At 47.5% G+C, this 26,841-nt stretch overlaps 2 protein-coding genes across 4 annotated transcripts in view; one reads left to right on the top strand and one right to left on the bottom strand.

The window, feature by feature from the left end:
• The window catches only part of Tie1 (tyrosine kinase with immunoglobulin like and EGF like domains 1), a 20,558-nt gene extending 11,279 nt beyond the window's left edge, over nt 1-9,279 (bottom strand). Inside the window, exons 1-8 of the mRNA XM_010634423.3 lie at nt 9,185-9,279; nt 6,369-6,522; nt 3,086-3,403; nt 2,902-3,012; nt 1,428-1,583; nt 1,178-1,309; nt 887-1,027; nt 586-714 (exon numbers count right to left, since the gene is read on the bottom strand). Coding sequence (XP_010632725.1) covers nt 586-714; nt 887-1,027; nt 1,178-1,309; nt 1,428-1,583; nt 2,902-3,012; nt 3,086-3,403; nt 6,369-6,426 — 1,045 coding nt within the window. The 5' untranslated portion in view covers nt 6,427-6,522; nt 9,185-9,279. The remainder of the gene's footprint in view (nt 1-585; nt 715-886; nt 1,028-1,177; nt 1,310-1,427; nt 1,584-2,901; nt 3,013-3,085; nt 3,404-6,368; nt 6,523-9,184) is intronic.
• Nucleotides 9,280-19,451: 10,172 nt separating this feature from the next.
• CUNH1orf210 (chromosome unknown C1orf210 homolog) lies at nt 19,452-25,130 on the top strand. Of its 3 annotated transcripts, XM_010634346.3 has the most exons (5): nt 19,452-19,730; nt 21,708-21,897; nt 22,051-22,161; nt 24,322-24,429; nt 24,589-25,130. In XM_010634346.3, the coding sequence occupies exons 4-5, from the start codon at nt 24,408-24,410 to the stop codon at nt 24,906-24,908; spliced, it is 342 nt and encodes a 113-aa protein (XP_010632648.1). In that variant the 5' UTR covers nt 19,452-19,730; nt 21,708-21,897; nt 22,051-22,161; nt 24,322-24,407; the 3' UTR covers nt 24,909-25,130. The 3 variants fall into 3 exon arrangements, with proteins under 3 accessions (XP_010632648.1, XP_010632635.1, XP_010632644.1); XM_010634333.3 differs by lacking the exon at nt 19,452-19,730 and having other exon boundaries at nt 21,394-21,897; nt 24,322-24,444; XM_010634342.2 differs by lacking the exons at nt 19,452-19,730; nt 21,708-21,897; nt 22,051-22,161 and adding an exon at nt 23,127-24,046 and having other exon boundaries at nt 24,322-24,444.
• The last annotated feature ends 1,711 nt before the right edge of the window (nt 25,131-26,841 follow it).

The following is a 26,841-nucleotide window of genomic DNA, read 5'->3' as shown; positions in this document are numbered from 1 at the left end:
TTTTTTTTTTTTTTTTTTTTTTTTTTTTTTGGTACTGGGGATCAAACTCAGGACCTCATGCTTACGAGGCAGGCACAGTGCCACTGAGCTAAATCCCTGGCTCCTGCTTATGTACTCTGCCCAGCAGTGAGATCTTTTCTCAAACACAAATCTGATCACTTTGTACTCCTTCCACAATTTCCTCTTGCTAAGTGTAATCCCCCAGCCTGTCATGATTTGATCTTTTCTGATCACTGCTCCAGTCCCCCACTTCACTGCCCTGCTATCCAAGGCAGAGTCTTAACTCCTGGGCTTTCCCTACACTCGGTCAGCACTTTCTCTTATCCTCCATATCCAATCTCAGCTCTCACCTCCTCTCAGAAGCCTTCCCTGACCCCCCCCAGTCTCTCTCTCACTGGTCACGGGCCTTCTTTGGGCTCTCTTGCACCCTGGGCTGTCACCCTTCAAACTATGGTTAGAACTGCTAAGTATTCTTTGAGGGCAGGACATGGGCCATAACAGGGAAAGGAGAGGCAAACCAGGGAGATTTCTTTGGTGGAGGTTGACTTGTCCTGTGAGAGATCACAAGGACCCAGGTGTTCATACCTGACTTCTCGCAGTGTACACCATGCCACCCAGAGGAGCAGACACAGCCGCTAAATCGATCACAAGTGCCACCATTCTGACACTGGCACTGGAGGCGGCAATCAGCTCCAAAATGTCCAGGGGCACAGGCTGGGAAAAGAAGAGGTGTGGTTAGAAGGAATGCGTTAGGGGGCCATGAAGGCTCTGGTGGGGCATGGCTTGTACAGCAGGCTGAGTGCAAGGGGGCATTGTCAGGTGTGTAAGGGTCAGAGTAAAGGTTCTGGGCCAGTCTTGTGGTCACGGAGGGCAGGTTAGTTCATACCTTCCTGGCACTGGCTTCCTCTCCAGCCAGACCCACAGGAACAGCCATAGGGGTCTGGGAGACAGAAGGTGAGGCCCCGACATCCTGATCTACCCGGACACTGCTCCTGGCAGCTCTGTCCAAAACGGCCCTCTCTGCAAGCTAGAGGGAAGGGGTGTGGATGAGCCAGTCAGGTACCAGGGTCCAGGACGTAGCCCACACCCTCTCCCTCCAAGCTCCATCTCATGGTTCTAGGGTCTTTCTCTAGCAGGCATCCTTTTCTGCCTGGGTCCTAGTTTCCATCCTTCTTACCCTGTTCACAGCGGGTACCCGTGAATCCAGGGGGGCACACACACTCGCCGTCATAGTCATGGCAGACACCGCCATGCAGGCAGCCTGGGCATTCCTTGATGCAACCTGGCCCCCAGCGCCCAGCCCTACAACCTGGAGGATGAAGACAGGGGTAGCTCTGGGGTCCTTGGGAATCCCAGGGCACATGGGAAGTACCCATAGTCCCTCAGCCTCCTACACCCGCCCCCAACCTCTGCCTTTGTCCCCTGACCCCGCACGATGAGCCGGAAGAAGGCGCTGCCCAGGGGGCTGGCTTCCAGGTAGGTGGCACTGTAGATGCCGCTGGATGATGGCTGTGCATCTAAGAGCTGGAGCAGGAACCGCCCATCCCTGGCCTCATGCCAGTCTTGGGTATAGAAGTAGGATCCTGGGGGGAGGGCACAAACAGGTCAGTGGCCTCAGCCCCTCGTGAGAACTGGTATTGCCTCTCTTGGCTCAAGTCCTACTGATGTGCCCCTGCACAGTGATCTGACCTGGGAAAGACCCACGAGATGCTAGCAGCCAACCAGAAAGCTGAGAAATGCACTCTTTGCGCTCCACAAAACCACCCAGTAAGTCACTGTTATTCAGTCCACCGCACCCTCATCTCAAAGCAGCCCACTTTTTCACACCTCCAGTGCCACCACCCTGACCCCAGCCCCCCTGGGCCCCTTTCCCGGGCACTCTGCCTCCACCTTGGCCTTACATTTGGCAGTAAGGGAGATTCTTACACAGATGCCTTGGTATCTCCCCTGCTTCATCTCTCACAGCTCTCCACTGTGCTCAGGACAAAACTCGACTCCTAAGCATGTTGCTTTCACCAGTTTGACCCCTGTTGAGCCCTCTAGCCCCATACCACTCCACACTCTGGCTCCTAACATTCCTGAGTTGCTTGTTTCCCATCTATAAGCATCTGGTATTTCAGACCCTCCAGCCTTTCCTTGTCAGTTTCTTCTCCTGAAATGCCCTTCTTTCTTTGTCTGGCTCCTATGTCTTCCCAGTTCCCCTTTGGGCATAATTCAGGTGGCATCTTGCTCCTTCTGCAATTGAGGCTGCACAGACAAATCCCTCCCTGCCTCTCTCTTCATCTCCCATCAGTTCGGGTAGCTTGGAGCTTGGGGAAAACTTCTGGGCTTCAGGGAAGGGTCCCATCTCAGGAACCATGGAAGCAAGTCAATTGGTTCTGAGGGCTGGGGCACAAATATTTGGAGTCACACAGGCCGGCCCAGATGTAGTCAGGGTGAAGGGAGGCATGGGATGGACAGCCATGGGTCTGTCCCAGGCTTCAGCACATCTGTCTCTGGCATCAAGGGTTTGGGCTGGACAGGGCTTTGGGAAAGGCTCCTGGACCTATGTTGGGCATGTTGTTACCGGTTCTCTTCCTCCCGTTGGAAACTGTGGTTCTCTTCCTAAGTGGGTTATGGTATGTTGTAGTACCTCCTAGCTCTCAGGGAAGAGTCAAAGATGACTCGTTATTAACAGAGTACTTAAGGAGGTAGCTGACCACAGGCTCCTGGTCCTCTGAGTACACAGCTAGAGTTGAAATGGGTCTGGGTGCACCCCATAGTTCTGGCCCAGGACAGAGGAGAGATCCTGGAGGTTGGCTAGGAGAGTTACAGGTCTGAATCAGGATAATGGGGTCAAAGAGGAAGATCCCCGGGCAATGGAAGTCCTGGATCCACTTGCCCAACCCAATGCCCCCTCACCATTGTTCTTCCAGATCACATCTGTCTGCTTCTCCTTATGCACGTGTGCAGAAAGCACGGCAGTGTCGCCTTTGTTCACCGTGTGTGTGACCTTGTCTGGGAGAAGGTGGGCTGTAGGTGGAAGGTGGGGTCAGTGGCCAGGGCACTGTCTGCCTGCAAACCCCATCCCTGCATCCAGACTCACCCCCGGGGCTGTTGTGGACGTAGACCACTCGAGTGCGCCGCACCCCCGAGCCGCCCAAGCAGGAGAACACGCCCACCAGGTCTGAGGGTTTCCAGAAGCCGCGCAGCGTGACCTGGTGCGAACCGTTGTGTGACAGATGCAGGGGCTGCCCCGACGAGAGGGTGCGCACTATGCTATTGTCCTTTTCCAGCAGCAGGGGCGGACTCCAGGCGTCGGAGCCCCGCCCTACCCCGGCCTCTCCAGACACGCAGGTCAGAAAGAAACGCTGGGGGTCGGTGAGACGCAGGCTGGCCAGCAGTGTCAGGTCCACAGCAGCACCTAGGGCCGGACATCAGTGACCTCATCACAGACCCAACCAGCCCTCTGACTCCACAGTCCCAGATACCAGGCCTCTGATCTTATTGCAGAGGGTTCCCAGCCTTCACCTGTCTTCAGTTCCCTGTCGTGTCCCACAGACCCGGAGGTACATCATTTTATTAGGTATTTTCATCCCTGTCCCCTCCCTTTCCATGTGTACCAGCCCTTTGCTCTCAAGTCTCTCTCTTTTTTTTTGGTACCGGAGATTGAACTTGGAACCTTAGGCTTGCAAAGCAGGCCTCAGAACCACTGAGCTAAATCCCCAGCCCAAGTCTCTTGATCCTTAAAGAAAGAAAAAACAAAACAAAACAACAACAACAAAAAAAACAAAACTAGAGCACAAACCCTCTGTCTGCACAACCCCTTCCTTCTCCTGCCAGATGGCTTCCCTTTACAGCCCAGTCTTGGAGGGAATGATCTATGCTCCCAGGCTGTTTCCTCACTTTATTCCCTGGCAGGCCCCTTTCCTGATGCTCTCTAAAAGTGCTCTGCCAAGGTAGACTGGAGCAACTTCTCCCTGCCCCCACCATGAAGTTGCAGGCTAGGATGGTCATTCAGACTTGAAGTGTCTTGTAGGGGTCCCTCCTCATCCCTGCAGAAATCTGAGAAATGTTTGTTGTGGTTTTACTTAAGGTGGGCCCAGAGCAAAAATGAAACTGGCTTTGTCTGGCCCAGAGAGGAGGGCGGGCCTGGGAACCAGTGGGCAGACACAAGCGGGTCTTGGCCTTTGCCTTCCAAGTGCCCGCTGCCTAGTTGGAGGGAGTCATGGCCAGAGCTGCCAGATGCAGGGTGCTACACCTGGGAGCAGAGAGGGGAACCTCAGCCAGCCTGGGGGTGTGGGGTGGGAAGCTGCTTTCTCTCAAAGTAAGTGTGAAGATTTCTACAGCTCAGGCACTGCACAGTGGGTGAGTGGAGGAGGGAGGAACAGAGGTCAGGGGCAGGGAAAGAGCAGTTTAGGCAGGGTAAAGACTTGGAATAAAAATTGTCATGGTGGATGTGACTAGAGCACACACTGTGTGCCCCAGAGAGGGCAGAGATGAGGTGGAGCCATTTCCAGGCCAGACAGGGGACAGTGCAGCTGGCTTGCCTCAGCTTCATGATGCCGTGCTCTCTCGAGCCCTTCTTTCTCAGTCCCTGCCTGTTAACCACTGTCAAGTAACTAATTAATTCAAAGGCCACTTAGCGAATCAGTTACTATTGTTCAAAAGTCTACCATGAATAAATGAAGCTGGTGCCAGGTACCAGCACCTTTTTTCAGCTGCATCCTCATGACCTCCCTCGAAGCCCATATCCTTTTATTTTATAGAAGAGGTAATAATTATTCTATAGGTTTCCTTGAGTAAGCTCATAAGCTCATCCACTTCCTTGGCTTTAACAATCACATCTGAGTCAGTAACCCAGGACGGCCTTCAGCTCAGAACTGCATTTTCACCAGCTTTTCCCAAACCTGTTCTTCTCTTGCACTCCCTGACTCAGCATACAGAACCTGCCGCCTGAGACACTGTGGAGTCATCTCGTACTCCTGCTGCCATAATTCCTGTTTATTGGGTGTCAGTTATAAACTGAGCACTTGCCAGATATTCTCTTATTTTATTATTCTGACTATCCTGAGAGGTGGGTGTTTATTATCCGTTTTATAGCCAGGGAACAAAGATTCAGAGAAGTTGAGTGGCCCAAGGTTGTACAGTTAGTAACTATCAAAGCCAGGTTGTCTAGTTTGAAAATCTGTACTCCTAAGCTTTATGTTGGCTACCACAACCAGTCATAACGTTTTGCAGGTTATTTCCTAAAAGCTTCTTGGCTTCATTGCCATTTACCAAGCCCTCATTTATTCAGCCCTCAGCCTTACTCACCCAAAGCATCCCAGCAGCCACAACCCCCTTCCCCAGCCTAACCTCCGAAGTGACCCAGTTAAGACACAAAACCACTCTGTCTTGCTCCCATGGCTCCACATTGCTCTCAAGGTAACATGGATGCTCCAGAGCTCCTTGCTGCTCTCACTGCCCCTCCATGCCTTTGAGACTCACACTTATTGTCCTAGCTACCAACCTCTTAGCGAAATCTTTCTCGACTCTGTTTCTGTCTGTGACCCAAGTGAAAGTAAGCTGACTCCTCAGTGCTCCTTGCAGTCTATCTGTTTAGCCTTCATCCTATGTCCTGTGTTCCCCACTAGACCACGAACCACTCAAAGGCAGCCTCTGTGTTGTATCCCCCAACCACTGGACTGAAGGAATCAGCAGCTACTTATGCAGAAACTCCTGCCACGTGCCATGTGCGGTGCCAAGCTCTCTGTGTACATCATCTCATTTAAACCCCTCAGCAGCCATTGGCAGGCAGTATTGTTAAAACCCATTGTACAAGTCTAGAGGGTCCCAGTCTCTCAACTAACAGACTACTATTGGTGCTCAATAAACATTTTTCTAAGGAATAATTGAACCCCACACACTGGCCCTGTGAGCACCCACTGAACATGTCCTAGGGCCCATAGGCTCTGCTGCTCCCAGTGATCCTTCAGCAGTTGCTTCTCTCCCCTCCCCTAGTCTCAGGCTGCAGTGATTTCTAGCACTAGACTGAGTTTTCTTGGCTCTGATCTCACTTTTTGGTGTACCATAATCATGGCAGTGATGATAGGGGTTCTCTCTTTTTCTCTCATTTTTTTTTTGGTATGGTAAAATATACATAATCTAGAAATTACCCTCAACTGTAAGCATACAGTTCAGTGTTATAAAATACAACCATAATAGTGTGCAAGTCCACCGTCCATCTCCATAACTCTTTTCATCTTATAAAATTGAAACTCTGTACCTGTTAAACAAGAATTCCCTAGCCCGTGTTTGTCTTCATGATATGATGGGATTCCTTCAGGAGGAGTGGAATCAGGGCCTTGGGGCCTGGAAATGGGGAATGGGACTCAGGGAAGACTTACCAACATCAGAAGCCAAAAAGAGAATGGGGAGCAGGAAAGGGAGCCCGAGCCTGACCATACTCCGGAGACCGATGCAGGCCAGCCAGGACCAGCTGGGCCTGGTGTTTGCTGTGGATCTGAGTGCTCTGCCAGTGTTGATCAGTGTGTCTTCGTACTGGGGAGGAAGAGGAAATGAGGTGGCTTGGATGGGAGGGGTAGCAGGGGAGAGGGGTGGGGAAAAATTATCCTGCTTCCCAGCCCCTAGGTCACCCAGCTAGCCCCCACAAGGCTGGGGATAGTGTAGCTAGAAGCTTCTGATAAGGTGCCACTTGGGGGGGTGGTTAAGGTAAGGACAAACCAGGGGACACTTGGACTGATTTTCCTAACCCCTTCTTCCCTCCAGTCCTCAGTCTTGCTGGCATGCAGGAGGCAGGAAAGGGAGGAAGCCAGTGGCTTCCGCCTATTGAGGAGGTTTGGAGAGAGGACATTGTTCTAGGGTCTCCCCTCCTCCCACACAAACATACAATGTGGCCCACATGACTCCTCATGCATGTACAGCAGGGCACAGTTACATGGGATCACAGTTCACATATAGCACAAAAATCTTGGATCTGGGAATGTATTCATTCAATAGAACATAGGCTCACAGTCACAGAGTGCCTATGAGCTGGGGGTGGTGGGACATGCCTGTAGTCCCAGCACTTGGGAAGCTGAGGGAGGAGGATCCTTGAGAATTAAAGGCCAGCCTGAACTATGTAGCGAGACCCGGTCTCAACTAACCGACCAACCAACCAACCAACTAATAAATAAATTAATTAATTACAAATGTAAAAATAGGCATTTGAGCTTATCTTTCATACCTCTCATTTTACACATGGGAAAACTGAGCTGTACAGACTTGAAGGGTACTCCAAGGTTGTGATAAAGTGGGATTTGAACATTGATTTGGTCCGTGTGTGTGTGTGTGTGTGTGTGTGTGTGTGTGTGCTAGTTCCTTCGAAAGTAGACCCAGGGGAACACATAGGCAATGAGTTGTGGCATAGATGTCCCTGAGCAGCTTCTGCTCATTGTCTGCCTGCTGTCACTCACTTATTTTTTTTTTCAGTATTGGGGATCAAACTCAGGACCTTGGGCTTGCTGGGCAGGTGCGGTGCCACAGAGCCACATCCCTGGCCCCTCTGCTGTCATTAATTTTGCAGCAAACCCATGTCTATCAGCGTTGGGGCAGCAGAAATCCTGCCCAGGGAGAGCACCCACTCCTGAAGGCTGACCACGCCTGGAAGCAGTCCCAGCCAAGCCTCCAAACCCCTGCAACTTGCCTGTGTTGCATTCCCCATGCCTATCTCTCAGCAGGTAGGTACCCAGGCTCACCTCTAGCCACCATTGGCAGCTCCAGGAAAGAACATGACCTGTACTATGAAATGCCTCAGAGAATTCCTTCCAGGGAGCAGAGAGATGGTTGGTTAAAACTGCACTCTTGTGTTCACCCAGTTCTGCCTTTAATGGAATAGTTGGGATGGGGCTGAGATCTGGTACCAGTTTAGGTGACTTTGAAATCTAAATCTTTCCTCTGGGGCTGGGACATCTTCCCAGAGTCCACTGTGGGTAAAAGCTAGATTCTACTCTGTATCTACCAGGCCCAGTTTCAGTTTCCTGGAGAAGCTGGTCCCTGCAGGTTGGTCTACCTGATTAAGTCCCCTTTCTGAACTTTCCCTAGACAGGCTCTGTGAGAATGAGAGTGAATGAGTGATTGATGCCTTAAATTTGGTTCATCTTGGTTCAGGATCTCTGTATCTGGGATAAGAAAGAAGCTGGAAAATGTGAGGACCATTTGTATGGTAGGATGGTAGGCAAAGTACACTTGTGTGGAACTAACCCTTGGTTCTGGGAAAACCTGATGGCTCAATGTCATTTTTGCAAATGTATGGAGAGCATGTAGGCAAAACTTGCTCTTCTTGAAAATGATGTAGATATTGACACTGTTGTTTTCTCTGAATGAAGTTTGTGACACTGTGACACTAGCATGTGCAAAGACTCTGGGTTCCTCTGTCTAACCCACTTTCAACTGGGAAGCAAAATCTATCAGTAATGACTTATAGATAATAAAAAGGCGAATGTTGCAGAGTTTGTACACAAGAATCCTTATTATAAAACAGTGTTCTATAAACATAAAAGCACTTTTTACATGTGTTAAGTTTGTTATAAGTAATTTAAATAGCATCAGTTTACAAACAGCATATGCCAAATGAAATGTCATTGCCCAAACAAATGTTGAGTAGGTTGTGTGTACATCTGCTTTTACAATAGGAACACTTAAACCCAATGTATGTCTTGAAGATTAGTCACAAGAAAATTATAGGCCAAAAAATCTGAATGTAAATATATAGTTCTATATCTAGTAATGCTAGCCCCATGACCCAAACAAGTGAAATTGATAATGATAGAGCTAAACTAAAGGCAATTTATATAAAAAATAATAAAAAGCAAAAATAGCTTCTTGACCAACTCCACATAAAGCTGATAATTCACTGCCAACAAAACCACTTTCCTCAAAACAGCAGGCACTCCAGATAAGGGTATGTGAGAACATGCAGAGATTCTGCCCAGATGCCAGGGGCTCAGGGAAGCCAGGCTCTGGTGGAACACTGAGGCTGAGCTTTTAGTAAAGTCAATTTTAGTTTCCAAATGCTAAATTTTTAATGACCTTAATTTTTAAATTGTACAATTGTTAAGTAGCCCATAGTTGGACCTAAAAAGAAAAGGTAATGAAATTACATATCATTTGCCCATTCCAGCAGAGAAAAGGACTTGCATTTTTGGAACTGTCCAAGACTTACCAGGATGTCCTCATGCTCTGCAGTGGGCTATGGAGCTAAGCAGATCCGTGTTTGTCTTATGGCACTGGCTGTTCTGAGTGATAGTGAAAATTGTTGTGTGTGTTTCATAGTCACCCTGTAGATTTGGGGCTGTGCTGTGGCCCAGACTAATGGAAACAAGGTGGGGACAGGCCTGTAGCTTCATGGGAGTCCATTCAGGTGTGCATGCCAGATCCTGTGATGCAGGCTAAAGATACAATTTTGGTAAGGACAGGTGTCATGCATTGCAGTACATTGCCTAATAGTAAGAGATTGTTTCATGACAGAACCTTGAAGACCTGAAGCTTTGAGATACTTGAGTGTTCATGGAGGCTTTATCTGGTGTTCCAGGCTGGGAAGGACACGAAACTTGAAGGGAAAGGTGCTGGCCTGGACTTCAAAGTATATCTCTTAGAGAAAGGTTTCTTAGAATTTGGTTATGGGAAGAGCAAGAAGCACCTGCTTCAAGGCTAAAGCTAGAAGAGGTGGGAAACAGTTTAATGAAAGATCTCAGCTTACATTGACCCAGTTCTGGGCCTGCCCTGCATCCCCAGTAGGTAGCTCCTTCCATGTACCAGTTCTTGAAGGCATTCTTTAATCCCCTCATTATACTGACCTGGTCAGTATAATTATGCTGATCATGCACTTGGATGTTACAAGATCGAATTGTAAAAGCACCTGAGTGCTTGTTCTCAGCCTTTGTCCTTGTCTCTTTGTAACAGTTCTCAGACTAGTACAAGATCATGGGCCATATTTTGAGTTGCACTGGTCTAGTGGGGTAACAGACAGAGGGTTGGAGTGACAGATAGCTGACATCACAGTTGCATTCTGATTTACTGTTGGAGAGATCTAGCATTTCTGGGTTATGACACAGTCTATAATGTGGCAGAGTAAGTGGCTGGGAAGTGAAGATCTCAGGAGACCAGCCTAACAGATGTTTGGAAGGGCCATCTGTAAGGGTATGGTGCTTCCTCTCTCCCCCACCATTCACAGCACAGTGTATCTTTACCTAGACACAGGCATAGAAGGAATATGGTGAGGAGATTTTCTACTATCACTTCCAACACAGGCCTTTCTGACTTGCTCGTGTTGCCTATGACAGTACCCGAAGATTTTTATCTCAAGTTGGAATTCTGTCTTTCCTACAAGGTGGTTTCTAGCTTTCTTAGGACCATGAGGAAAAAGGCAGACCTCTTCAAAAATGATGGGAGTGTGAGGGTGAAGGTACTGGCCTTCTTTTGTCAGGTATAACCAGTGAATGTGCTACTGAACTTCTGGTCACTTGGAGGGCTCCAGACCAGGGGAAATCCGTATGCTTGCTTATTTGGGGCTGAGACTTGTCTCCCTCACACCCGCTCTACCCTTCCATCTGACTCCTACCACTGTCCTCCTGAGTGAATGGAGGCTGGGGAGAGGGTGGAGGAAACAGGAAACAGCCTGTTGTGCTGAGGAGTGAGTAGGAGGAGGTGGAGTGGGAGAAGGATGAGAGATGGTGGTGGTCCTGGGGAAAATATCCTTCTCCCCCATCTGAGGTTCACATCAAGGGGATTCTTGACCTTTCACTCTGATGCTTGTGCAGAAGGCAGGGATGAGGCTGATGGTGTCTAGCCAGACTGATTAGTTTCTAGGCAATGGGACAAGGGGAGTTAAGCAATGGCTGGTACTGCCCGTGGCTACCGCCCGCAGCCTCGTGTTTGTCTTGTTCTCCTATGCTAGAAGCGATAACACTTTTTTTAAAAATTGAATGACTTTATTTTTAGATTTACAGAAAAATTGAAAAGATATCAGAGAGAATTCCCATACACCCAGCACTCAGTTTCCTCTATAGTTAACATCTTACATTACTATGGTATATTGGCTGTAATTAATGAAACAGTATTTAGACATTATTATTAACTTTTTTAGATTTCCTCAGTTTCTCCCCATTTCTCTTTTCTGCTCCAGGATTCCACCGGTGGTACCACATTATATACAGCTGTCGCTCTCCTTAGCTCCTCTGGGCTGTGAATTCCTCCGGATTTTCTTGCTTTGATGATCTTGACAATTTCAAGCAGTCCCAGTCAGTTTTTCCCCCCTGATATTAGGGATTGAACCCACATCTTTTGCCCTGAGCTATGTTCTCAGAGATTTTTAAAAATTTAAATCTAAATTTTTAAATTAAATCAATTTTTACCTCTTGTAATTGTAGAGACCAAAGGTAATTTGTATTAATCTCATGATGTCTCAGTAAATTTAATAGTAGTATATTTATACAAGTTTTTCTTTTCCTGATATATACAATTCTTGGTACCACCTATATATATATATATGTACATATATATATATGTACATATATATATATATGGATCCAAGGGATGCAGGGAGAGAGAGGGAGGGAAGGGGATTAAAAAAATTAAGAAAAGTCATGTACATGTACCAGCTCCCCACAATGAATGTAATATTTTTGTACTACAAACATGTACCAATAAAAAAATCCATATAATGCCGGGCGTGGTGGCGCACGCCTTTAATCCCAGCACTCGGGAGGCTGAGGCAGGAGGACTGCTGTGAGTTCGAAACCAGGCTGGGCTACATAGTGAGTTCCAGGGCAGTTTCAACTACATAGTGAGACCCTGCCTCAAACAAAACCAAAAACAAAAACAAATCCACATAAAATCTAATAGATAAATGTACTAAGATTATGAAAAAGATGAAAGTTTATAAAAAAGTAAATACAGTCAGGCATAGTGGAAGATACCTCTAATCCATGCATTCAAGGGGCTGAGGCAGGAGGACCAGTGCAAATTTGAGAACGGGCTGGACTTCCAGGCCAGCCTGAACCTCATCGCCAGACCTTGTCCCAAAACAAAATGAAATAAAACAACAACAAAAATGGCTCTTAAACATATGGAAATATGCTCAACCTCACTTACAGTAAGAGCAATGACAAAATTTAAAAAGCCTACTGTTTTCACCTATCAGCTACAAAATATACCGTGTTGGTGAGACTACGTTCAAGTGTAATGCATGTTTCATGAAAAACAATTTAATAATATCTGTCAAAGCAACTAATGCATTTACCTTTTCACTCACAGTTGCACTGTTGGGAATTTGTCCTACCGCTATACTTGCACAGACAAATATACAGGCACTCGTGGCAGCATTACATGTAGATTGGAACCAAACCATGTATTAATCAAAAGGGAACTAGTTGAGTACATTTTGATGTGCCATCCAATAAAATATTATGCATTTGCAAAAATAGTTGAAAAAAACTCTCCAAGTCTGTATACTGATGTTTTAAAAATTTATTTATTTATTTTCCTGTTACCAGGGACCGAACTCAGGACCTTGTGCTTGCGAATTAGGTGTGGTGCAACTAAGCTAAATCCTGGGCCCTCTATACTGATTTTTAAAAGTTCTCCAAGACACATTAATTAGTAAGTGAAAAGAAAAAATATTGTGCAGAACAGTGTATATAATGTTTAAGTTTTATCTAAGAAAGGAAGAAATAAGAATATATCCTTATGTTGCTTGTATTTATAATGAAACTTTGAAAAGATATACCAGAAGTGAATAAAAGTCATTATCTGGGGTGAGAGGAATAAGGCAGAAGGGAGCAGGGTGCTGGAAGTTAGAATTTTAACTGAATATCTTTTTGTTGTTGTTGTTGTTGTTGTTGTTCTCTGAACCATATCACTTGAGAACAAAATAAAATTAACAAAGATGATCTGCTTTTATTTATTTCCTTGATCTGAAAAAAAGGCAACATGTGTTCCACTCTGTATGAGAAAATTTAAGAGCATATCAGTTGTAGTATTGAGTACCATTTTGGAGAGAGTGCTCAGCTGGAAACCAGTCAAAGCCTTATTTTCTTTTTGGAAAGTGAAGGCTCCCGGACGGGTCCACTATTCTGCAAGTGACCCTTTCTGCAAGGGACAGAAAAGCCTGGCAGCCCAAGGTCACCAGTCTCTCTGAGCAGGCGGTTCAGAGCACAAACTGATTTATAATCCTTTACTCTCTTCACTTATTTATGTAGTGCGGCTTCTTAAACTGTTCTTAGGGGTTTAGACTATGTACAAACATACCGGGGAACATTCGATAGACCCTTGAAAATGCCCAAGAATTTGATTTGTCTGTGTAAAGGTCCACAGTCTTGCAGAAATGGTGCAACTGGGATCTGGTGAAATTTTGATCTGGATCAAAAGGTTGTGGGAGAGGAAAATGGCTCTCTTCAAGTTGCCCTTCCACATGGATGGTGTCTGGGGGAGATTGTAGCTCAGTGGTAGAGTGTCCACTTAGTATATGGTGAGGCCCTGAGTTTTATCCCCAGCACCACCAAGACAAAACAAATTGACATCAAAGTCATCTGAATTAGTGTCAAATTGGACTTCTTCTAAATAAGAGACTTCCTCCCAAGGAAACCTGCCAGATTGGGGTGCATTATATGTATCTATGCAATTATTTTTCAAAATAAACACAATGAGAGCCCTATTTTTGGGTTGAAGTGAAGTGATTATGCATAAACCAATGTCAGTATGTGAAACCGTTTGCTTCTTTATTCTGCTCAGTGATTTTAAAGAAACAGGTAGCTCCAATATGCCTTTTTTTCTCCTCCCAAATTACATTCCTATATTCTCCAAAAGTATGTCCTTGTGTCTTGGATCCTAAAATATTGTGAAAAGCATTTGAGATATTTCTTTGTTTTGTAAAACCCCAAATGCTGGTGACATTTGTGTGTTCCATCAGTGCCTTAACTCTGCTTGTCCCAACAGCTTTTTGAAGAACCAAGTATATGTTGCTCAAACATGAAGTTTACTTTCAATTAAGATAAACAACATAGTACAGAGATTCCTCAGTGCCGTCTTTGCCTGAAATCAACTTTAGCAATGATCCACTTTTCAGGTTTATCAGCAAAGAAAGGAGAACTATCTTTTGAAACAGAGTAATTTTTACAAGCATTTTCATAAATTGATAGTAACAGCGGTACTTTGACTTAACTCCTGCAGCAACTGAAGACATATTGTCAATTTGAAAACAACTTTTGATGGCCTTCGAGGAAATAACTATGTAGCGAGAGGAAGTTTGTCAGCAAATGCTTTTGGAGCATCGAGCTGAGGCTGTGTCCTGAAATTAGCAAGCGAGTGTGTGTGTGTGTTTTCTGTTGTGCTGAAAAGATGAGCCAGGTGTTTGTGACAAGCTGTGATGAGGACTGTAGATTACTTGGAACCCATTGTTATTTTCCTTGTTGGAAAAAGAAAGCTTCTAAAAACAATCCTTTACTTAAAGGAAGACCCAGTTAATTCAACAAGGCTTTGAATGAAGTCTCTTTTATACAAACTGCTTGACAATGGCCATTTGGCTCCCAGGAGTCTTGTGAGGCCAGAAGCTGAAATCAACACCCTACCCAGTGTTCTGACAGTAAGTCTGAGCTTTACTTAGCCTGACCAACTTTTATTGACTTGGATCAGAATGAAATTTAGCCAGTAATCTAAATAGTCTTGCCAGGCCTGGTGGTACATACCTGTAATCCCAACACTTGGGAGGCTGAGGCAGGAGGACTGCCACAAGTTCAAGGCCAGCCTGGGCTGCATGGTGAGTTTAAGGCCAGCCTCAGCTATGTAGTGAGATCCCATTTCAAAACAAACAAACAACTCCCCCCACAAAACAAACCAAAATAACAAACAAAAACACAGTCTTATGCTAGAACACCACAAATCTCAATTACAATGGTTAACAGCTGTAGCGATGGTAGCTGCCCTTCACATTCTGAGTTGTTTGAGATAGGGTTCATTATTATCATGCCCATTTTGCAGCTGAGGAAGCTGATGGCTGCTTCCTTAGGTTAAGTGATGGTGCTCAGCTTTGACCCCAGAGTGTCTGATGCATAGCCAGAGAGCTTAATTATGCACCGCCCATTAGACTGTATAATCTAGAGAGGAAGCAGATGAAAAGTTTCTGCTGGCACATGCAGGAAGGCTGCTGCTGTCTGTACATGGCACCCTCCAAGATCAATTTAAGAAGAGCAGACCTGACGTACTCAGAAAGCATTAGAGATTTTATTCTGGAAGAAACAATGAGTCCGGCTCTGTGTTGTTATGATGGGATGGAGTCCTCTGAAAGGTGAAGGGCCAACCAAGACAGATTGGCAGGCTCAAGCTAGAAGGAGATCTTGCTTTTAAATTGTACCAGTGCACTCTGGAATTCTGGAACCAATAGCAAGTACAACAGCACACATGATACAAATGACTCATTGTCCTTTCACCTCAAACAATAGCAAGCCTATTTAGCATACAAAGCACATTTTATGAGGGAACACTGTCTCCTTGGCCCTAGCCACACCTTCCTTTGAGAGCATTGCTTTCTGGTTCTTTAACTTACTTTGAAAGTTGGTTTGAGGACAAGTGATAGTAACAAAAAGCCCACCAGTGCTTCTTATCTCTACCATTAGCAGTTCGTACCCCTGTGCACTGGGATGATAAAGAAAGGCGCTAGGGCAGCGAGGACTGAATGCTACCATCTTGCTAACCCCTTTTCGCTGAAAGCATAGTGTGGCCTTGCCTCCTGATCCTGAAGTTGGATCTGATGTGGCAACCCTAGGAGGTGATTTTACTGGAATTTCATTGTGTTGTGGTCGAAGACATAAGAGTCTTGGTAAGCTTATCCTCAGGGCCCTGTGGAATATCAGAGCCTTTTATAGGCTTGTGGGCTCTGAATCCCTGAAGCTCTGTGTGTAATGGCCCTCTCCCTTGGCAACAAAAGGATTAAAACCCCTAAAACAAAAGAATTCCAGTTGAAGACACCCTGATCTGGACAGGTCACAAGATAGCAACACACGTTCTGATGTAAGGCCCGTTCATTTCTCTTAATGAGTCCTGGCCTATTTTCTCTAAAAAGGTATGTGTAGACCTCATGATCTATACATATCTTATTTAAAGCTAAAGGCCTTCTGTGAGCCAGAGAAATGGTCTTGTCAAAACTGCAATTGTAAACATATAATTTTAAGAACAATACAGGTGCTCAGAGAAGACCTACAAGGTTCCAAATGATCTAGGAAAAGACATTCTTTAGATAATCACACTTGTTATTGAGACTTTTTCCATATGCTCAAACGCTTATAAAAATTCCAACCTCTCACTCTGGCTGTCAGATTACTCACTTGGAAACTTGCCTACGGTCCTCCCCTGGCAGTATATCCTGATCTAAATAAACTCTTGTCTTTTCTGTATTCTTTGTCTACGGGCACATTTCTTTTTAGCGCTTGGGTCATTGGCCCTCTGTCAGCAGCCCTCTCTCTGTACATGCCCTCTGCCACCTTGCATGGCACTGTGGTATTGAACATCGCCCTGACCTCAGGTCTCCTGGGAGCCTTCTCTGAGGAAAAAGCCTTTGAATTTCTCTCATGACTTCTTAATGATGACTGCTTTGGAGGACTCACTGTCACCAAACTTCAATCTCAGTCCCCAGCGGGACTTTGAGGGTGCTCTGAATGCTGGAGCACGTCCAGGAGATTAGCGACCAGGAAAGGCCAGCCTACAGCGAAGGTGAAGGTTGAAAGAAAGCAAAGAGCCCCATGACCTCCAAAGGATACTTCGGGGTCCCAAAGAGAGGCTGACTCCATTCTGGGAGTCTGGAAGTGACTGGACACATGGGGAAATGAGTCTTCCCTCTAGAAGCTTGCCTGTTTATAAGCTTCTCTGTTTATAAAAGAACAGATGTTCCCACACGCAGAGTGGATGGAGTTAGAACCAGTTCTTAACTGGGGAGCACATCTGTCAGTGCCAGCCCTTTGAACACATTCCTGATTAGCATACGCATGCATTTTCCTTCTCTCATAGGCTTCTCAAAAAGGCTCTGCAACACCCTAAGATGAAGACCTTCAGGTGAGAAGTCCTGCTTACTGCAAGGAGGGGTTGAAACAAGGAGCTGGTGGGGTGGTTGTAGGGCTCTTCATGCTTTTGCCTGTCCCACATCCATTCCCTGGAGGCAGAACCCCAGCTTCCTCTAGGAAATGTAATCACATCTTTGAAGGGAAGTGGTTGCTATGTCACTCCAAATGGCGCGAGGAACTGAACACCTTGAAGAGAAATTTTACTCATTCGTGTGGAAAAGCACAGCTGTAGGTAGATAATTGAAGGTAACTGAAAAGTGCTGGGCTTAGAGTCGGAAGCCTGGGGTTGAACTGTGGCTCTGTTACATATTTATTTAGTTTTTCACTTTCTGTTATTTATTGATAGAGCTTTTAGGATGTTATCCTCAGACCTCCGATTCAGAAGGCTAATCACATCCTGCAGATAAGAGAAACACCTCCAGGACCACACCATGGAACATAGCCTAGGATTTTTCCTTGTTGAGAACTTCAATTCCACATGTCGTCTGTCCACTACTGCCTATCTTTCCGCTTACTTTCTCCACTACACCAGCAATTGCACCTAAAATCCCCGGATCTTTTCTGTGTTCCCCACCCCCTCTACCCCCACTTTCCTCCTTACTAAGACTGCACCCTAACGGGCATAATCGTGACACTCCTTTGCCTGAAGCTTGGCTCCCTTGCCTCTTTCACTTTATCCTTGCCTCCAATCTCAGCCTCCCCTTTTCCATTTTTCACTCTCAGCTTCCCTATTGCTCTGGAAAAATAGAAACCATCAGAAGAAAACGCCTTCAGCTCTCAGCACAGACCTAATATATTTGACTTGAACAGGCTACCTTTCTCCTATGACTCAGAGGGACTTTGCTGCTCCTATCCAAGGCCAATCGTGGGCACATGACACCGCCCTATGCTTCCTCAAGGACTTGCCCTTGTGTCCTTTCTTCTTCCTTCTGCACCATCAAGTTCCTGTCTCTCCTGGATTATTCTGACCAGCTTGTCTAACAGCTCTTAGCCTTCAAAAAAAAAAAGTCCTACCTCAATCTCCCACCTTCTCCAGTGTTACCCACGGCTCTGCTCCTCTGATAGCAGACTTACTCGGAAGTAGGGCCTCCATTTTCTCTGCCTGCATACTCACGCTCTCCTTCAATCAGGCAGTTGTCCTCAGCACGAGTGAAATAGCTCTTGTCAAGGTCACCACTGACTTCCATTTTGCCATTTCCAGGATTGGCTGTTAGTCCATGTCTTATTTGACTTGTCTATAGCACTCTTGGTAGCTACCCAAATCCTTGCCCTTGAAATGCTTTCTTCCTGGTCAAGATACTGCTCTTACACCTTTGCCTTCTACCACACTGGCCACTCCCCCTCCTCCTTTCCTGTGTCTCCTCCTCACCCTAACCTCTACTCGTGGTATATTCTAGAGCTCCTCTCTCATCTCCTCCTTGGGGATCTTACCTACATGCCTGAATTTAGACATCATCTACATTTTGTTCATTCTCAAATGTGTATTTGAGAACCTGCAGCATCCAGGCATAGCATTTTTCTGCTTAGTGTGTTACTCAGATGTCTCACAGGCATCCAGTGTGTCCAATACTGAGGTTCTTCTTTCTCTTCCTATTCTGTCTCTCTGAAGTCTTCTCACTTTAGAAAAATGACAGATCCAATTTTCCAGTTGCTCAGGCCAAATTTCTTTATTTCTTTTTTGGGAACCCTACACCCAATCAGCAAATCTTGTTGGCTTCGCCTTCAACATATAATCTGAGTATTTCTCTCCACCTTTACTTGACTTCCCTGAGGCTATACCTCCTCTCCCCTGGATAGTACAGCAGTCTGATAACTGGCTTTCCTACTTCTTCTGCTCAAACCACCAATGGAGGAGGTCCCACAGCAGCAGGGGAACTGACACATCTCTCATTGTCTTACTTTCCCACTGCTGAGACACAGGACCTGTATCCACAACTGTAAGGAGAAAAGGTTTATTTTGGTTCACTGTTTGTAGGGGTTTCGGCCCATAGCTGGCTGGTTCCCAGGCAGGGTGGGATGGCAGAGGAGAAACAGCTCATGGCATGGCAGGAGGAAACAGAGATTCGGGGTGGAGGGAGATATACCCTTCCAGACCATGCCCCAGTGATCCACCTCTTCCAACCAGTATCATGTTTAGCTATAAACTCATCAATCTACTGGTCTAATCTACTGATGAGTTCATGCCCTCATGACCCCAAGCAATTCCCCAGAGCAACTTGCACAGTTTATGATGTGCTTGTCAGAGCCGCCATGGAAGGTTGTAAATGTTCATCGAATGTTCCTTGCTGAACAGCCAGAGAGTGTGGATATCCAGCCTCTTCACTGCTTTCCATACCATGAGGGCATCCAGCAGGTTGCCAGGTGCAGTGTGCACTGTATGGGTTGGCTGTGGCTCTGTTGTAGGAATTCAATAAATATTCTTTGAATAAAGGACTGACTGATGGCTGTTGGGGCCCTTGTTTATTTTCTTCTCTGGGACTTCGTGCCAATTACCTTCTCACAGCCTTGTTTTTGTCATCTGTTAAGGATATAATTAACATCTATCTCATAGCATGCTTATGACTGTCAGATGAAATGGTTCATTAAAACACCAGCACAAGCGTGATTACATTTATACGAAATATCCAGAACAGCCAAATCCATAGAGACTGAAAGCAGGTTAGTGGTTGCTGGGGCTGGAGGTGGGTGGGAGGGGTTGCTTACTGGGCAAAGGGCACTCTTGAAGTGAGGAGAGTGCTTTAGAGCTAGAGTAACGCTTGCATACTATTATAACCATTTAGTGATATGCCAAATGCTTCTAGATTATATGCTTGAGAATGGCTAAGAGGGTGAATTTTATTCTGGTTTTTTTGTTTTGTTTTGTTTTGTTTTTGGTAGTGGGGATTGAACTCAGGTCCTTGAGCTTGCAAGGAAGGCGGCAGAACCACTGAGCTGAATCCCTGGCCCTAGAGAGTGAATTTTATGTCATATGAATTAGGTCATGTTACAAGAATACCTCCATTAATAAAATCTGCAGCATTCAATGTTTCCAGTTGAATCTTAGATTTCCATGTTTCCAAAGTAAGCCTATGCCTTCCTTAGGGCCTCCTTGCCTCATCTAGAATGATTCCCTCACATTCATCATTTAGAAGTAGTATTTACTGTTGCCATTTAAGATAGTGAGCATCTGAAAACAAGACAGACGAAGATCCGATATTCAGAGTTCCCAGGCCCATGAGAAAAACTCAAAAGAAACTCACTGTATTGTGTGGTCAGGACATGGGGAAGAAGGGCTGAGGTCAGCCCGCAAAAGGGCATGGAGGAGAGAAGGGCAAGCCACTCACACCGGGGAGCAGCAGGGAAGGCTATTCTAGATGAAGGGGTCCCTGCCCTAGGGCCCCGAGATGTGCTGGAAAGGGTTAGAGGTGAGGTTTGGGGAAAGTGAAGGGCCCTAGGAAAGGGGAACAGAATGGACAAAGCCTGGGATTACAGTGAATTTCAGGGATAGGGTACAGCTGGAGCTACTGTGAGGTTGGAGCCTAGTGCAAAAATGTGGAAGGCCAAGGCACTTACGAGGGGGAGAGGTAGGAAGGAGCTGGTGGCGGTGAGTTTAGGACCCCACCCTAAGGCATTCGGAGCCCTGCTTGAATTGGCCTTCACTTTCCAGCACTTGCCCCCATTAAATAAAGCTCAAGGGACTGAGAGATTTCAGAAAGAAAAGTGTTTATCAAGCCATTATAGACATAGTGCTACCCAGAAAGGACTTGTCCTGGGATGAGCTGCTGGGTCCCCACCCACCCCTCCTGCCCCCAGCGAGGACAGGCAGCAGTTGGGAAAATGTCCACGGGTCTAAATCACCCAAGTACTAACTTTATACAATTTGGGGAAGGTAGGCCCAAGTTATTTACCTTGCACCCACACCGGCTAGTGATAAGAAGAGTGGAATTACATCAACTAGGGAAGGGTGCACGGAGAAGCAAGCATGGGCTCTGGATTACTAGGGTCTGCAAGCAGGATGCTGTGGCGCTCAGTTTTAGCACACATTCAAGAAGGTAAAAAAGATTTCTATTCTGGCGGGCCTGCAGCTTTTTACTGATAAACCTCCTCCATCTCTCTTTCCTTCCATCCCCCGATCTTTGTAATTAAACTGAGGACACCTCAGAGTTTTTTCCTTACCGCTCCCCTTTGCAGCTCTGCTCAGCAGCCCTTGCTCTAGCTGTGCCCTGAGGAGTCCTGATGACTGTGGTTTAGCTTTGGCTGTCCTTCCTCCCTGAGATTAAATTTACCAGAGGTTGCTCGGCCTCAGGCACTGGGCTGGTTCCTGGAAACCCAGAGGCTCCCAGAAGAGCTTCTGGGTGAATGGGGGAAGCAGCACAGGGAGAAATAATACAAGATACTGAGAGAAAGGCTGTTTCACAAAAGGTGCCACAGGCTTGGAACAGGCGGGGGCCTGCCGAGGTAGAGGGCTCTGCAAGACGCCTTCTCAACTGGTTTCTGAAGGACATGGAGGCACCAGTCCAGGGAAAAGGATCAAGGCCAAAAGGAATACGAGCACAGAGAGGGGAGGGGAAGGGAAGTCCAGAGCCGGGCTGGTGAGACCCAGATGAAGGACTGACCCCCCCATCCAGACAAACACACACATGCACATGTTTGCAGGGAATTCTCGAGCGTCCTCCGTCCCTCTGGCTTTGCCTAGGAAGAAGGCCCTCCCTCTTCCCCTGAGGATCCCGCCCACTGTCTGCTTCACAAGCCCGCAGGTTTCCAAGCTTGAACTCTGGACTTTGTACTCGTCACCGGAAATTCACTTGTTTATCAGGGCCTTCAGCCTCACCAGCTACCTGCTGAGGTCTGTCCCTTCTAGAGCCCCCTGGGCCCCCCCACGGGATCCCAGCTGTAGCCCCTCTGTTGGGGGTGGGGTGGAGGGAGCCTGCTGGACGCGCCGTGTGCTGCCGGGTCCTCCCCTCACCAACGGCTTCCGCTCCACCCTTTGCCTCCCTAGGTGAGTCAGGCGGGGGAGCTGGCCCGCCCACCTGTCCTGTCCGGGTTCACCACCTGTCCTTTGCAGACCCAGCCGGAAGCCACCTGCACCGACTGTGCACAGTTCCTGAAGGTGGGAGCAAAGAGTGGGGAGACACTGGGGGTGCGATAGAGGGCACTCAGGCTCTCCACGGATCTCCAGGAGCTTCTGGGAGCGATCTGGGTGGTGCTGTGTATGCGGACCTGAGGGGACTGTGTGTGACCAGAAGGTGTGGGTTCGCTCCGTGTGTGTGTGTGTGTGTGTGTGTGATGGAGGGTGGGCAGGCTAGTGTGGGCTGAGTTCAGAGGCCTTTCTGAGGAGTGTGTTTGTGCCCTTAGGAGGTTGCTGTGGGTCTGTCCTTGGGAAGAATCACAGACACTAGGCAGGGAGGAAAGGAATAGAAGTAAAATCTTAGCAAAGTGAAACTGAATTCATTTCAATGTGACAAAGTCTCATTTTTAAAGGACTTAGCGCCTAGGGTCCACTGTAGGCAACTAAGGATTGCTTGAGAATGAATCAAAGAACTGTGCACCTCTCCTTTCTGCACCCCCCCTCCCTTCTGGTCAGCTCCCTAACCAGTGCTGGGCAACTGAGGTGGCTCTGCCTGCACCCTAGAGACCGCCAGTCCTCCCAGCCCTCACCCTCAGGGAGCTGCCTTTCTGTTAATGGCTTGTTCTGACTGGTGGCTGGACAGGACAGCTAGGGCGGGGAGGATCGTATGATTTGGTCCTGAGGGATGGAGACTCCAAAAACTGAGTGTGGCTGGAGCCAGAGGGCAGGTGAGCTGGGAGGATTGTGTGTTGGGGGAAGGGGGAACTTGTGAAAAGGAAGAAGAGCTGGGCCTGAGGGCCGCATGTGGGATTTCCAAGGGTGAGCTAGGAATTCATATAAACCCAGGGACAGCATGGAGAACTTTGTTTTGGAGTACTGTATTGTGGATTGAACCCAGAGCCTTCCCATTGAGCTATATCCCCAGCCCTTCATATTTTGAGACAAGGTCTCGCTAAGTCACTAAGTTTGCCCAGGTTGGGCTTGAATTTATGAACTTCCTGTCTCAGCCTCCTAGACTGTTGTGATTAAAGACATGTACCACCAAGCCCAACTTCTGGAAGTTTTTTTCAAGTAGTTGATAGGGTCCCAGTTAACTCTGGGGAGTGGCCTAAAATCAGGAGAGATCAGTTTGTGGATTGTTACTAGAGGTGCAAGTTGAAGGTGGTAGACAGAGCAGAGAAGGGGCCATCTTTTGAGACGCCTAGAGAAGAACTCATGGGGCTGGATGGCAGTTTGGATGTGAGGAATGAGGGCATCATTCAGGCATCTGTGATGAATAATATGGCAGAGACTAGGTGCTTCCCTAGGTACCTCCTAGCCTGGCCATTCTGCCCTGGGACTCCTGGTTCAGGGGCTCCACCTGTGGATACTGCCCAGCCCTAGCTGTCCGTCCTCTAGTTACTCCCAGACTTTGGCGCTCTTCCCATTGCCATGCCTCCTTCAGGCTGCCCAGCCCTAGGTGGCTCTCTTCCAGGCCATTTCCTGATTCAGGGGGTCCTGCTTGGGGTAGTCCCAGGTGTGAGCCTCCACATGGGGACAGAGTGCCCCCCCATGGGTAGAGGTGAGTGCACAGGGATTGGCTGAAAGGGCTGATGCTTGAGGTGTGGGGGCAGTGGCTCCCAACTCAGAAGCACATGGGCGGGGCTGCCTTGGCTGTTTGGGGCCCTACGGGGAGGTGGGGTGGGAAGGGTAATTTGCTTCCTCCTCCTCCTGTGGTCTGCTCTGTGGCTGGGTAGCTCCAAACAACTGCTGTTGCGCAACCTTTGGGAACTAGGATCTGCCTCTGCCCTTATTCCCTGTCCTCACCCCTTCACCTCCAGCAATGTAGCTGACTGGACTCTAGTGTCAGACACAGTCCTGGGTTCAAATCCTGAGGTTTTACTGGAGTCATTTCACCTTTCTGAGCCTCAGCACCCTCATCTATAAGGTAGGGGTAATTAATGTTCCTGCCCATATAGTGGGGATTTGTGAGCACATTGCCTGGTGACTGAATCATAAGGAGTTGCTCATCAAGTTCTAAATGTGGTTTATGTTATAACAGCTTCTAGAGTGGAAGCCTTTACAAATTAATGCACAACTCAGCATGTTTCTGTCCTGCAGACAAGAGGCCCAGCACTGGTGCAGTGCCCTAAGATGGCTGTGGGTGTCACCTGGAATGTGCACCCTTCAGCTGTCCCTGACACCCACACCTCTGTCTTCCAGAACTTGTGCCCTAGGGTTGCTTGGCCTCTCGAGGTCTTCCTGGAGCCAGGGCTTTTTCTGACAGAGGTTGAGGTTGAGGCTCACTGATGTCATCAGTCCCCTTCACGAGTGAGTCAAATGAAAGTGAGTGAAGGAGGGTGGGTGGCTCAGGAGGGGGTGGGATCCTCTCTGCTGCAAGAATTGGGGGATTGCCCTGCCCACAGTCCCTTCGGTTCCCCCAGGAAACCCCATCTGGGCCCACGTGTAACGCTGTCCCTTTCTCTACAGCCCATATGGGGTCCTCAGAGCTTCCCACAGCATCGGCCATGGCCCCTGGACCGGGCACTGCAGGCCGGGCATGGCCTGTGCTGGTAGGGGTTGTGCTGGGGGCTGTGGTCCTCTCTGTCATCATTGCACTTGCTGCCAAATGCCACCTGTGCCGTCGATACCGCGCCAGCTTCCAGCACCACCAGCTGACCAGGACGGGGAGTGAGAACCACCCCGAGATCGGTGAAGAGGATGACGATGGCTTCATCGAGGACAATTACATTCAGCCTGGGGCTGGCGAACTGGAGACAGAGGGGAGCAGGGACCACTTCCCTCTCTGAGGCCTAATCTTTGGACACTCACCCTTCCTTCTGTGCCTCAAGTATAAGGACGGGATGCTGTGCTGCAGCTGCAGACCTCAGGGACAAGGTGGCTAAGGTGTGACTGGGGTGGAGCAATCCCCCGTTCCTGACGCTAGCCACCAAAGTGACAGTGACCCTCTCGACTCATAACTCCCCATGGCTCCCTCCTGTTGCTAGGAGAAAGCCTAATCATCACAAGAATATGGAAGAACAGCCCTCTGTGTTCAGGCCTTTGTTAGCCTCTTAAGTGTCTTTTTTGCCATCCTTTTGTTGTTGTTTGTGTTTTGGCCTTTACTTGCTGTTTATTTTCCACCCTTCACCATGCAGTTTATGCTCACATCGCTCCCCTTCTTGGGCTGTCATGTCCTTCACCCAACTCCCCGCTGCCAGTGACGACAAGTGGCCCCCAGGCCCCCACGGCCTGCCTACCTGCTGGTCTTTGATATGTGCCAGGGTGACACATAGAAATCAGTGCCAGGTTTCTCGAATTTTTATCTTATCAACAAAGTCAGTGATCTGGTTATAATATATTATGTTTTTCACAGGAATTAATAAATCTATTTTCATTTTGAATAAGAAGTCAGTGTTCATTTGTATTTTTCCCAAACTGGAATGTATCACGCATAGTGCTCAGACACTGCCCCGACTTTCCCCTCCTTTTGGAGCACCTCCACGAGCTTTTCCTTTGATCACAGCCCCAGTTTCCCCAAATTGTGCAGGCCCATTTTATTTTAATTGTTGGAAAGTTGGCACCTGCCATCACCATGCCTGTCCCTGAGGCTAGACTGTGAGATCTCTGAGGCTGCATCTAATCTGTATTCTCAGATTCTTACACAAGGCGGATGGAAGGTGTATATGTGCAGCTAGCCCTCCATATCTATGGGCTCTGCATCCAGCCAGCCATGGATCAATAATATTTAGAGAATAAAATTCTAGAGACATCCAAAAAGTAAAACTTGAATTTGCCATACACCAAGTACTATGATGAATCTGCACGAATGAAATGATGGGTAGACATGCTTTAGGTACTTTAAGTAACTTAGACTTGATTTCAAGTATACAAGAGGATGTAAATAGGTCATATGCAAATAGTATACCATTTTATATAAGGAACTTGAGTATCTGTGGTGTGGTCCTGGAACTGATCCCTGCAATGCTGGATTCTGAAGAGCAGTTGTATTTGTTGAGTGACTGTGGGCTGGGGAATGACCGGATGAAGGGCAGAGAAGTAGAGACACATGTGGAAGATACTCCCAAGAGGAGGAAAAGGATGGGGTCATGACTGAGCAAGGGGGCAGCTTTAAGAGGGAGAGGTTACAGTGAAGCTTCTTTAAATAGGAAAGAGTTTGGAGGGAAATCCTGACTATTGCATAGAATCAAAGGGACAGCTGACCTAGGAGACAGAAAGCAAGCAGTCCCACTGGCTCGAGGTCAGGATTGTGCCTCTAGCTTTCTGTCACTTAGGGGCATCGATGAGACTCTCCCAAACTGTGGATTCCAAATGTCAAGTACTCAGGGAGGAGAGTCTGTTTAGGTGATTTGAGTTACATATCCACCACTAGCTATGGCAGTGGCAGGGTCATGTGTGGTTTGGGGAGGCCACTTGTTTACTTCAGATCATTCCTCCTGGGCAGTTCTCATGAGTCAGGAAGTGACCCCTCCATGAATCCACTGGGGTGCAATGATGAGGGAAGAGCCAGCAGAAAAGGAAAGCAAGAGGCAGCTGACCCAAGAAGAGGCAGGAGAAAGAGGCAGGAGGCTCAAGAGGTCTGGAGTGTAGAACCTAAGGGTGCCCACAGCAGTGATGAAACCTGAGAGAGCCAGATTGGTTATGGTCTTGGAAGTGAAGATGCAGAGCTCACCTTCCAGCCTAAGAGCAACTGAGATTCATTTGTGGACTACTTTTTGTAAG

Source organism: Fukomys damarensis, unplaced genomic scaffold (genome assembly GCF_012274545.1).
Source record: "Fukomys damarensis isolate Sample0158 unplaced genomic scaffold, DMR_v1.0_HiC HiC_scaffold_23, whole genome shotgun sequence".
NCBI classification, from domain to species: Eukaryota; Metazoa; Chordata; class Mammalia; order Rodentia; family Bathyergidae; genus Fukomys; species Fukomys damarensis.
Note: the sequence above shows the minus strand (reverse complement) of the source record. Positions and strands in the feature narration are given on the sequence as shown.

What these genes read in the sequence shown, in the direction of transcription:
- CUNH1orf210 (XM_010634333.3), top strand. Translation starts at nt 24,408, where the DNA reads ATGTCATCAGTCCCCTTCACGAGTGAGTCAAATGAAA. An exon ending in CACGAGTGAGTCAAATGAAA is followed by an intron (nt 24,445 to 24,588) that starts GTGAGTGAAGGA and finishes CTTTCTCTACAG; the next exon opens with CCCATATGGGGTCCTCAGAG.